This window comes from Phycodurus eques, chromosome 2, assembly GCF_024500275.1.
Source record: "Phycodurus eques isolate BA_2022a chromosome 2, UOR_Pequ_1.1, whole genome shotgun sequence".
In the NCBI taxonomy this organism is placed as follows: domain Eukaryota; kingdom Metazoa; phylum Chordata; class Actinopteri; order Syngnathiformes; family Syngnathidae; genus Phycodurus; species Phycodurus eques.
In genome coordinates this window covers 36,064,031-36,077,090 of record NC_084526.1, presented here as the reverse complement: position 1 = coordinate 36,077,090, position 13,060 = coordinate 36,064,031, and the positions used below count along the sequence as shown (strand labels likewise).

The 13,060-nt window shown below is 41.4% G+C and overlaps 1 protein-coding gene across 1 annotated transcript; it reads right to left on the bottom strand.

Annotated features, from left to right (window-relative positions):
• Positions 1-1,380: 1,380 nt before the first annotated feature.
• Positions 1,381-12,499, bottom strand: slc17a6b (solute carrier family 17 member 6b). Its single transcript, XM_061703091.1, has 12 exons — positions 11,937-12,499; positions 10,610-10,865; positions 9,761-9,879; positions 8,345-8,459; positions 7,610-7,697; positions 7,435-7,521; positions 6,784-6,926; positions 6,482-6,631; positions 5,795-5,927; positions 5,361-5,471; positions 3,952-4,079; positions 1,381-3,272 (listed from the first exon to the last, which is right to left on the bottom strand). Exons 1-12 carry the CDS (start codon positions 12,008-12,010, stop codon positions 2,931-2,933), a joined length of 1,746 nt encoding a protein of 581 aa, XP_061559075.1. The 5' UTR covers positions 12,011-12,499; the 3' UTR covers positions 1,381-2,930.
• Positions 12,500-13,060: the final 561 nt, after the last annotated feature.

The window sequence follows — 13,060 nt, the reverse complement described above, 5'->3', positions numbered from 1 at the left end:
GTTCTGTGTTCAGCAAGCTTCCCGATGATACCAACATTTTGAAAAGAAAGTTATTATAGTTTTGGATCAGCCTTCTCCTTTTATAGGGCCGATGAGCTCATCATTTAGAATGAATTCCGACTCACTCACATACGCACAGTGGTGCGAAGAAAATTGGCCAGTACGCACGTGTCATGAATATGATGTGGATTTTACGTATACGAATTGCTGCGATTACGCATCGTCCTCTTATGCACAGAGATGTCTCCGTCGAGACTGTCATTGCGGCATATTTAAAGGGAATGAGAGGAGCCGCTTTGATTGGCCCCAATGACGTGGACTGTAAACACACCCACTGGCGTAGACAAGAGTTTAACCTGGAAACGTTTTTCTATGAGGTGTCACTGCAAACAACTGATCCAACGTAATTCCCCGTTAAGAATATTTAAGACCAACCACGGCATCAATCAAGGTTTTTTTGCCACATCTGTGCAAGTTATAATCTATAGTGCCTTCAATTTTGGGGGGAATATTTGTTTTATGTCTGTGGAAGAACACTGTTTATTTGTAGTCATATCATAAGGTCATATTGGAGTATTCCATATCACAATGCTGGCAAATTGCAAAGTGGACAAAATTGCATATTTGCACAATCTTTGCAAATATGTAATTACATATGAGTTCATACGGTACTCAAAACAAATATAGGACACGGAGAATGTTTTTGCTTTGTTCGTTTTTAAAAATGTTGTAGAGGATTTCTTTTGACATTGACAAACCTCAGTTTACACAACAACAGAAGGCAGAGAATTACACTTGAACTTCAGAGGCACAAAAACAGGAAACTGGAACTACTTTATGTTGCACAATCATCTTTTTGGAAAATACAGAATCTGTTACTGTATTGTCTGTGAACGTCATTGACTGTTAGGACATTGAAATCAGGTAATACACAAGGAAAAAGGATGGAGATTGTACATAGGGGTACAGAAGGGAAACAGGGGTCCAGCCACTTGATGAGCAACATTGATAAAACTCAAAACTGAGCGTGACACAGAAAGAGAGAGGGGGGTGGGGGGTGGAAGGGAAACAAAAGCATACCATCCAGAACAAAAACAGGAGAACAACATGAAGAAAAAGAGCACCTGTTGTACACGGAGTCACTTTCTTCATTCTCATCTGGTGAGCAGCCCCATCACAAAGTCTTCACTTTTTGACCTTGTCAAAGATGTTGTGGCGGACAAAATATGATGAATATGATTATTATAGCATTCTTTTTTATGTATACAGTATAGATTTTTTGTGCATTTCCTACATTTATTATCACAAAAAAAAACACAAATGTAGAACAAATGCATACAAACTGTTGATTAAGAGTGATGTGCAGAATTGGACCAGAACTGTTACAATGGATTTATTGCTTTGTACAGTACAGAGAGATGTTTGGTGCCACTTGCACACTGGTGGTTTAGACGGCAACTTTGTTGCTGATGGTCTTTGCTCGCTTAGAAAATGTAACTTTCGTCTAAAACCCATTTTTGCGCTTCCCCTTTGGTTCATTGTGCAAAGAAATGGAAACATCGGTAACAGTTTCTGAGACCAAAACATTCATTTGAAAGGGGGAAAATGAACAAAAGAAAAGTTGCACCACAAAGTTTCATGCATAATTACTCATTCACACACATTTATATTGTGAAGTGCTGATGAATGGCCATCATAGAGAGTGAACTTTGGCCCCTTGAGCGATTCAAAGGTGGAATGTGTTGGCTTATTCTTCGTTATCTTTGCTCTTCAGAATATGTGTATTTGCATATGTTATAGACCAAATAATAAAATGTATTATCGCTGTCTTAACAAATGGCCCAGATTGGAAAATCATTATATTACTGGTATTTCATTTTTAAACTTTATTCTAAATATAATGAAATGTAAACATCCATAAACTTTGGGGAATGATCATTTCATCCTGTATTATATAACATTCTTCCTATCAGCTAAAAATGTGCTTCAATTATGTGCATTTTCGAGTTTCAGTATTTTTCAATAATATTGTGCTGCTCTAATATTCTGATAGTGACAGGTTCATTTGTCGCTGCATTGCACAGACCCTTCAATAAGTCTTCTCACATTGAATCTTTTGGACAAAAAAAAAAATAATAATACCATAACCACCTTTTCACTACAACGTGTCATATTTCTATGTGCTTATTTGACAACCAACCTTTGTAATTGTAAAAGGACACTTGACGCTTGCACCACATTGCTGAGATTACGAACGTCACACTCTTTACCGCAATGGTACCATGTTACAAAATGGAACACACAAAGAAACATGGTTACCTTAATGCAGTGTTACCAAACACAAGCCACTATGTCAAATGCCTGCACTAGAACAACAACAAAAAATGTGCTTTTAGGAGTGGGACGGTACAATCAATATTGACGGTGGTCAGTTTCTCTTTACAAAGCTGTGCGGTGACAAAGTTTATAGACTGTATGTCTGTCTTGAAATATGTGGTATACTAACCAGAAGCAGGTCATATGAATCATGAGGGAGGGCTTTCCTTCTTCGGGCTTCTGTGGGGTCTTTTTTGTTGTTTTTGTTGTTGTTGTTTTTTTTAAGGAAGCCTTTGCTGATGGGATGAGATTTTTTTTTTTTTTTTACATCAAAGCACAATTTCACTCCAAATAAGTATATCTATTATCCATATGCATAATAATACAGTTACAGGTTGCCAATTTGATATGTGTTACATATCTTTTGAATCAAATACCATTTAGTAGCTTTTCATTTACTGTATACATTAAGCTGATACTTCTTGTGCAAACAACAACAATGGAATGGGATTTCTTTTTTTTTTGTGTGTGTGAATCTTTCTAATTTGATGACATTATTTATGACTATATTGACACACACTCAAGAGGTCTAGACGTATCATTGTCTGTTTGGTCTAAGAATATCCCTCCTCCTGGCCATACCTATAGCCTCCTCCCTGAGACTCTTCTTGCACATACTCCTCTGTCTTCTCCCAGCTGGCGGCCCAGCCTCCGTTCACCTGCGTAGTGGCGCCGTACGACTTGGCGGGCCCGCCATAAGCGCCGTAGCTCTGTGTGATGTCGCCCGTCTCCTCTGCCAGCTCGTCCTCGTCGATGAAGCCGCACTTCTCCTCGCTGGTGAGCTCGGGGTCGGCCCACGGTTGCTTTTCTCCCGATGCGAAGAGCCCATAGAATACCACGCCCCCGTAGTGCACCATGGAGGCAATGAGGAACACATACTGCCACTCTTCTCTGGTCTAAATAGGGCAAAGGAGGAGAGAACAATGTTTATGTGCAATTTGTAACAAGTAGAAATCTGACAGTGAGAAACAGACTAAATCAGTGGGGTTCTCTTTTAACAATCAGATTTCAAATTCGAACTTCTCCAGATGATTTTGTAGCCGTTATACTGCCTTTCCGTCAAGCGTTGACTGTTTATACAATTACGACGTGATAGTGGTGGTATTAAGAGATGAATTGAGACGTCAGTGACAGTGAATATCAGTAAAGCATAACCAAAAGCATGTGAAACTCGCTATGAGTAAAAACTGGAGGTATATTGATTTTTGTGCAAGCGCAAGGCTCGCTTTGTCTATTTGGCAGACCGGTCTGTGACAAGCTGGGCGCACCGGCGCAACGAGGGTGTGTCCTTTGACATGTGCTCATGTGACAATTTGGTGGCCGAAAGTCGGTCTACACTTAACTGTATCTGCTGAGACCACATCAAAGTCCGGCGCAGTAGTTAAACTGCTGGTCTAGCGCTTTTTTGCTGAATTTGATTGGGGCACAGGCAGACAGATACGCAAGCACCACGGACATGTGAAATGGAAGTCAGACATATTCCATTCAAATATGTGAACAGCGAGCATCAAACCCTCTGAATCATTGTAGAAATCAATCAACAGGATGCATTATTTTCTTGGATGACTCATTTACCTTGTTCTTTGTCATAGCACCAACAATAAGAGGACACACCATCCCAGACAGGGTACCCACTCCGTTAGAGATGCCCATGAGGATACTGGCATAACGGGGCGCGATATCCAAGTGGTTGACATTAAAGCCTGAAAATAAAATATGAAGGAATCAATGAGGTGGATTTATATCTCAATAATGAAGTGTCTTTGAGACCAGATTTACAGGCCAAATAGAGGGAGCTATCGTAATGCATAATGCGTAAGTCATAATAGCAAGTCACAGTGGTGGAGGAAAGGAGCACAAATAGTGTCCATCTTGTAGGAAAAACAGGCAATACTGTAACTCGCCGTGTTTCTACCCGCTCCCCCCACTCTGACTGGCTGCTCCATTCTGTCTGCCTGACAAATCTCTTGAGACCATTGGCTCTGAATTATTTAACATTACAGGAGAAAGCTCGAGAACAACAGGCAGTCACGTTTTGCACACAGTCAAAAACTTTGCATTGCTCTCAAGCTAATGTAATATGCTGATTTTGCAACAACAATAAAATGTGAAATAAATAAAGGCCATCCATCAGTTAAACCCAAATAAAGATAGAGGCGTGATATTATAAGCTGCTGTGGATGTAAATTCAGCATTCATTTGCAATGCTGTCAACAAATTGCTACAAACACACATTTGGATATAAATAAATGGTTGTCAAAAGTTTGATTCATTAAGGATGTCAGTAATTCTATCAAACTTTAACCATCGTATAAAGGCACAGAGTTACCTTATTGTAAAATATATCCAGACGACAGAAAAAAACAACTATACCATCCATTCTGCATACGAGAGCAGTCAAATTTGAAAAATACTTCACAGTTTGCTTTTTGACTCGAGTTAAGAGGTATATCTGGCCTGCAGTATATACTGTTGGTCAATTTATCAGATCAATCCCATCTTTTGAAATGAACTGTTTTATTGACTGACACCTGCACGACCACTAATTGATTTAGGTTTCCTCAACATTTCAAGGCCGAACACAAATGAGAAAGTTGTTGGTCCAGGCACTGATCAGAGAGGATCGTAGAGTCACCAATAATGACATCACCATCTTTTGTCATCGTTGATAACATAACCCTCACACCATACACATTTTGCAACCTTTTGAAAATGTTTAGTGGTGGTTCCCCTTCCAACGCAAGCAATTCAATTATGCGCTTTGCTTCTGAAGGGCATCCAACAACGATGTCATTTCCAAAATGGCTGACAGGAAGATGAACGGCAAAAACTAATGTATTTATTTATTTTTAAATAAACATTTAAACAAGTGTTTAAACTGCAAACTGTGAACATTTCTGAAAAACAAAATCCATTTTTAGTAGGTTACATGAAATTGGGCTCATTACTTTTTGACCTCCCCTCGTAGATTCACACCTACTAACCTGATATAGCAAATCCACTGAAGCCAACTGCCAGCACCAGGAAGGAAATGGCCACCCCTTTGCTGTGGGAATATCCTACCACTAGCAGTAGCGTAGCCTCCATGCCAAATCCTAACAGAGAGGGACAGCAGGTCTCATACACGAGCACACAAAATCCCACAAAGCCCCACCGGCTGTTGCCCAACACAATGCCAATTGAATTAAACGAGCGTGACCATTTTCTCTCGATTAAATGAGGGGCAGAAATGAAATCAATGCGCAATGACCGTCACATACTGTATGAGTACAAGTATTGAACATCGCACTGATCACCGAGCAGTTGAGACTGGAGCAAAAATGAACAGTGTGTACCCGACAGTGTGACAATAACACCCTTTAGCTGTGCAGAAAGAGGTGCGAAAATTGATACTTCGTCCTCTGTCGAGAATTCTCACCTCCGCAGTTCATGATTTTTCTGACTGTGGTTGTTGACAGGATGTTCTTGCTGCGCAGGTAGTCGGCCAGCTGGCCGCCAAAGGGCACGATAATGGTCATCACCAAATGGGGCAGCGCAGACAGTATGCCAACCTACAACCACAGGAAGTAATGCAACCCAGTCGTCCCCATTAGGTTTTGGCACTGATTCGTTTTCCAGACTACAGCACTCAATATGTGTGGAAAATGCTGTTGCGTCTCATCTCAATGTCATAGCCGGATCGGTTTCTTTGAAGTCTTGATTGTATTTATCCTCTCTTATTCAGCACTAACCAAACGTTTACTTCTTATTTCAGTTGTGTTAAGCCTTTAAGGGCCGAAAAACAAACGGCAGGAAGGCAGTTTACTGCCTTCCTGCCACACATCAACAAAGTGTGACTAATTAGAATATGTTGTAGGTTAATCCATCATTACCGATTTTCCAAGCTTGTTATTTGGCTTGTTGTCATCATTTGTGAACTGCCGTGGCCTTGTTATGCAATGCGTGCAGTTCATAAGCGAGAGTGTCATTGATTTCGTCAATTTATTCCAAGAGCAAAGTGTGCCATACTCCGAAACACTTAGCTACCATTTGCGTCTTTGTTGGTTATTTCACACATATTCAACATTTGAATATATCAAAGCACCCTATGTAGATAAAGACTTACCTTGCTGATCTCGAAGCCAAACACTTCCTCAAAGTATGCAGGTTGGCTGATAAGTAGCAAGTAAAATGTCCAGCTCCTGCAGAAGTTGGCCACAATGATTGCATAGACAGGCATTGAGGTGAAGAACTTCCTCCAGGGTGTCTTGAATTTCTGCAAGAGATTATTTTTTGCCATTTTATTTCACTATATGGACATGTAGAACAGAACTGTATGCTTCAATAAATACAAGTGGACCCTAACTAAAGTATTGACTGCTACTGTAATTACAGTTCACTGGTAATGTTGTTGGCTTTGTCGTTCACCTCAGCAGGGCCCATTAACATGGCGCTCTCTCCAATGCTCTCCTCGATGTAGCAGCGCTCCTCATCAGTGATGGTCGGATGTTCGGCAGGGCTCTCATAAGACACTAATATCCAGAACATGTACCAAAAGATACCGACGCATCCTACACATCAAAGACAGAAAAACATTAAGATCGTTGCAGATGTCTTTTTGTCACTTTTCCCCTGTGTTAACTGTGCCTACACACATTGTTTGACCGACTTTCCAAAATGCCTGAGGGGATAAGGCTCAGGCGGGACAGCTACTCTATCTTTTTCCGGTACAGAACCAAAGATGGTGGGGCCAGTTATTAGCACAGCAGCAAAAAAAAAATCCATACTTGGTCTGCCTGGGTAAAAATCCATTTGACTTTCACCGGATCCAGTGATGATCAATCTTTTTGAAGCTTGCCCATATATATATATATATATAAATATATATAATATATATATATATATATATATAAATATATATATAAAAATATATATATTAAATTATATATATATATATATATATATATATATATATATATATATATATAATTTAAACATAACCAAGCTATGGCCACTATGACTGTATCCATAGAGAAATAGTATTGTATTAGATGTATTCAATGGCGTGATTAACTGTACCGTAGACATAAAACACTGAAAACCATCCTGAGTACTGGACCAGTATCCCAGCCAGAGGCATTGCAATCACAGCGCCAGCATAGGAGCCTGGAAAGAAGCAAGACAAAATATACATGTTAGTGTAAGGCCATTCTGAACAAAACGTGCTCCCGTAGACAATCTCCTTAATAGTTACCACAGAAAGAGATGGTGGCCAGGCGACTCCTTTCAAGTGGAGGAGCCCATTTACTCCATATACCATGACACGCTGGGTAGGTGACTCCCTAAAAACAAAAGCGACATTACAAGTTGATAGGCACTACTATTGTGAAGTATTTAATGCATGCCATTTTCTATGAACCATTAACATTTTCACCCATGTAATTAGCCTGAACAAATGATGCCTAATGAACGTGTTTGATGAGCAAAGCAACCGTGCAGCCATTAAATGTTCATCAAATGCTAATTTGAACAAGCTGTACCGACATAATATATATATTCAATATACAGGACAAAGATCCCCCCTTTTAATGTTGCAGTTTATGATATACTGTATTTGTTTATGTAAAAAGGAGGATGCACTGTGTCAAAAAAAATCCTCACACTCATAGCATTTGACATAATTTGGCAGACACAATCTGCAAATCTGGATTTATTTTATTTATTGATTTTTTGCGGGCGTGTGTGTCATATTTTCATCAGGCGACATTCTTTTTCGCACATAATCCAAAATGTCAACATGTCAAAATGAACACCAAGAAATAATTCTAATATCAGGTGCACTTTACACTCCTTTGCTTTTCCATTGAATAAAATCCAAACAGGCCTATCTATGTCTTTATATCTGTACACCATTGCTATTGGTAGCGAGAAGCATCATATACAGCCCTGTAATGGAAATGGCAATGGCTATGAATTTAAGGCCGCTTACCTCCACCAGTCCTTGCAATATCCTCACGAAAATGACACAACCATAATGGACTCGAGCAGCCGAGGGAATGAACATGTTGAGTATTGACGTTAGCACAATGGCCGCACCAAACACCCTAAAAAGATCAAATGCATTTTAGAAACACAATTTATATTAAGTCTTTCGAATATTTTCCCATATGTGTAGCATTTTCTGCCCTTAATTCTGCCCTCTTTAACAAGAGTTCTACATTTTTAAAGAAATGCTTTATTATTCATACGTGCTGATACCATTCATGCCGATTCATTTGTGATTCCATGAGATAGGCATTAGTTTTCCGCCAATGTCTCAACAGCATAGCAGACGTCACCAAGATAAATATTTAACACAGACACGTCCCATCGCAATAGTGTCGCTTAGCAACCGAAGTCGGAGCTGCTGCTGAGAAATTGCTCCCCCAGAAAATAACGTTTCAAAAATGTGTTTCAAAACATGCCATGGATTTGTGAGTGTGCGTGTGTGTGTGCGCGCGCGCGCGCGCGTGTCTCTCTGTGTGTTTTTAATACCAAATTAAATGAGGGAACGATATCTGAGATGTGAGGAAAGGGAAAATTGGCAAAAGGCTCCATACGCACGCACGCCCACAAATAGACAGAGCGATTTCTCATTTCTGTCACATGCGCCGCCTTCCTCATCCGCGGGGGGTTTACGGGCCGCCCACTAATCCGGTCGACCCACGTGTCAAGCACGGCACCAACATGGCGGCAATTACATCCGCGTGCACTGCGGCACGCACGAGACAATATTGGACAAAACTGAAAAATATTGGAATATTGAATTTGAAAACCAAAAATATATATCGTCACTCATTGGTTGAAACATTTTATTCCATTTCCTGTAAATAGGAATAAATTGCTTTATTTTTTATCTATATGTTGTCTTAATCATCAAATCAAATCAAAATGTTTATCCGTGAAATCTTGTCATGAAATATAAGAGAATGACATTGAATTGGCATGTGAATAAAGGCCTTTTAGCGCCAACACATTCAGAGTCTGCAGATTAGAGCCCGCGGCCCCCAGGGAGCTCATTAACAGGTGGCACACGGCCCCCGGGGGTGGGGTGGGGTGGCCCTGCCCGCAGCCTGGCGGACCCCTGCCGCCGCAAATCACCCCGCATCATCCGCCCATACACACGCCTGTATCCGTTATGACGCATTATTCATTGCATTCAAAAAGCCTGACGAGCATTTGATGTCAAGTAAAAAAGCATGAGTATATTTTTCTCCCCCACTATTTAAGAGTAACCAATAAGGCGAACGACACAACAAAAACTATGAATAGCTTTCGAGTGTTTTTTTTAAATTTTATTTTATTTTTATTTTATTATTTTTAAACCACTGCACTTTCGGCTTGTGTGAAAAGATGTGGCGCGTACCTGTTTGCAGCCAGCCTGGAGGAGATGTATCCTCCCGGGATTTGAGTCACGATGTAGCCCCAGAAGAAGGATCCGTGAATCATTCCCACTGTCTCTGGGTCCCAATTGAATTTGGCTTTCTGGTAAATCGGGGAAAGAGGGGGGGAAATATGATGATGACAATTAGCAGATTTCTTTTTTGGCTGATGTCATTGAAAGAATAAACCTTTACATTACATTTAGGGAATAGTGATTATTATTATTATTTTTAAATCACTCATGGTTTTGATGTGTTGTGATTTAAAGGCACGAAGGTTGCAATTGCCAATAAGAAATGCAATGTTTGGTTTGCATTTGATGCCGCTGAGCTACCAAATAGCTCGGCTTTATACCTTTGTATCATAAAAAACAACAACAACAACAACAAAATCACTCACCAGAGACATTTTTATATTTATATTGAGATATATATATATATAGCGTGCATTAATGCAAATAACATCACATCTTATTATAAGGCTTGATACTTGTATGAAAGTTGGGGGTGGGGGGGGGATTAATGGATTTAAAAAAAAACATTGAACAAAGAAAACTGGGCCTTTAAAATTGGGCCTGTTATCTCATGTAAACTATTCAAGCAGTATGTTGCCATTTTTTTTGAATCCAGATTAAAGACATATTGGATAATTTTTAAATCAGTTGTTCTAATTTTGTGTATATGGTTTTCCGAAATGGGAAATGTTTATTTATTTTTTTACGCATTTGGAGGCAAGGGCGTTGCTGTGTGTCAATGTTCTCCTTTTTTCTTCTTTTCTTCCTTTCCTATTTTCCATTGCTGAGCTATAGTGTATATCCTGGCTTTAGACACACCTCTTTAATGATGATCTTGCCGTTCTGGTGGATGGTGCTGTTGTTGACCATGCCCACGATGGCCACGCCCAGGTTGCACCGGATGCCGAAGGAGATGCAGAATCCCAGGCCGCTCATGATGGCGATGATGTAGCGGCGCGGCAGGCCGAAGCACTTGCAGTCGCACAAGGGGGGCTTCTTCTCCGCGGCCTCGCGCGGCCGCCCGTCCTCGGTCAGCTCGATCACCTCCCCGCCCTTTTGTCTCTTCTCCATCACCCTGCAAAGATCCCAGCCAGGACAGCACTTGGGAGCAAACCGCACCAACATGGACACCACGTGCAAACACGCAGCCTTTCGGTTTTACCGACATCGGAACGCAGGGCCATGTTTCGTTTTGTTTTCATATGTCACCCATAGATATGGAATGGGGGAGGTAATTAAGGCCTCGTGGGTCTCTCTCAGGACACACATGACTCCAAATTGAATTTTTATTGATTGATTTTGTTTTTTTTAAACGAGATGATTAAATTTCACCAAGTCCACCATTCTCAAGTAGAGCGGGGGGGGGGGGGGGGGTAATGTAAATATGTCCTTGTACCGCATTGCAGCATTACTTTTATGCTCATTGGCATTCAGTGGACTGTTCAGTTCCCCACGCACATCTGTGGGCTTCCCTCAAATGTCTTCCACACACGCACGCGCGCGCGCGCGCACACACACGCACGTTTGCACAGCATTCTCTTTTCAGTGCAATTTTAGAATATTCTATTTCAATGTATTTGAATGATTAAAAGACGTCTGAGCAAGAAAGAGAAATTGTATTGAATTTGATTGCATTATTCAACAAAAGTGAAAAGAACGTGCCACTTGGTTATCATTAAGTGCGAATTTTAATGAAACGAGTGTCGTGGGAAGTATTCCGACCCGCAAAGCCATGAAAATTAGAAGATGCGTAGCACGCATGTGGGGGTTGCCTAAATATAGCTGGATCTTTTTTTTTGTTTTTTTTTGTTTTTGTTTTTAGTCATTCAGTGTGCCGCCATATTAATTTCAAAATCGAAAAACCGTGCAAACCCATTCAGGTAACGTGAGCTCCAGTGAAATCGCACATTCACACAGTGGCCCTGTATCAATGGACTGACCCCTGCCAATGCCATCAAGTGCGTGCGCGCGCATACACACGCACTCGATTGCATAATTCTTCTGACTTCTAGAGGCGTGCCTACAGATCTCTGCCGGTTGTAAATGCCTTGTCAGTGGCCTGCAGGTGTGTAAATCTCGCATTCCGAATGAAAATGTGACATCAAGACATTCCCAGGTCTCCCTATAGAAGCCATCGCGTCCTCACCTGTGCATGTGGCCCAGGGTCTTCCCCGCCAACCCCTTCATCCCCGCCGTGGCCCTGGTCTTCATGGACTCCATATCCAGTGTCTAGGTGCAGGCCTGCGCTGTCGTCGTCGTTGCAGTCTGGTCTTTACTGCTTGGCCGTCATGTTCCTTATAGCGGGAGAGCCGACTCACTGTAAATAACGAGCCAAGTTGTGAGGGCGAACCCGTTCAGACAGATGATGGCTTTTCCTTGTCGATGAATCCCCCGAAAGGAAAACACCTCCTTCGTCTAGTGAAAGGGATCAGACGACGCGCGCGCCTTCATTCACCATCTCCTGGATGGCGAGCTGCCTGGTGAGCACGCGAGGCGCAACTGGCGCAAAATGAGTGGACGGACGACGCCTTAGACGGGGAGCGATGAGACGCAGCCAGAGTGGGGAAAAGAGGGGGGAAAAAAGCCACAAAGTTTCTATTGGAGATGAAAGCGGTTTGAGGTTGCGTGTGTAAAATAAAAGAGGGAGTGAGGCTGCGGTGTCTCCTGTGCTGAGCGCAGGTTGATCTGACGCCGCGTTCAGAACCGAGGTCAGCGACAGCCTCAACATCTGGACACATGTGCACCAACTAACGAGACCAAAACCCAACCTAACAGCGAAATGGTGCCTTTGCAATAGTCTTCACCCCCCCACCCCCCACCCCTGTCATTCATGTGTTGATGCCGTAGCGATCATTAAAGAGTATACATTCCAAATAATATTACCCGTTTTCGATACAGCTTCCTAGATGGTGCAATTTTATTAGGATTATTTTTGACTGGAGAAACACACACACCAAATTGCACAACGAATAAACAAACATACAAGGGTAGAAATCCCCTATTTGAGAGCTGCAGCCCCCCAAGGGTGGTGCTATGGAAACCAAATGAGCAGGAGTGGATTTTCTCTCCAACAACCTCCTTTGCTCCGCAAAGGAATCCATCAATAATGGATGCGTCTCTCCACATGTTTATATCCTAGACAACCAGAGCTTCCCATGGATACATGCACACGTTTTGGGATTTAAAAAAAAACAACAACAACAGTTTTTTTTGCATAGATATCATGACTTGTGAATAAAACAACTGAATAATACTGATATTACTATTAAT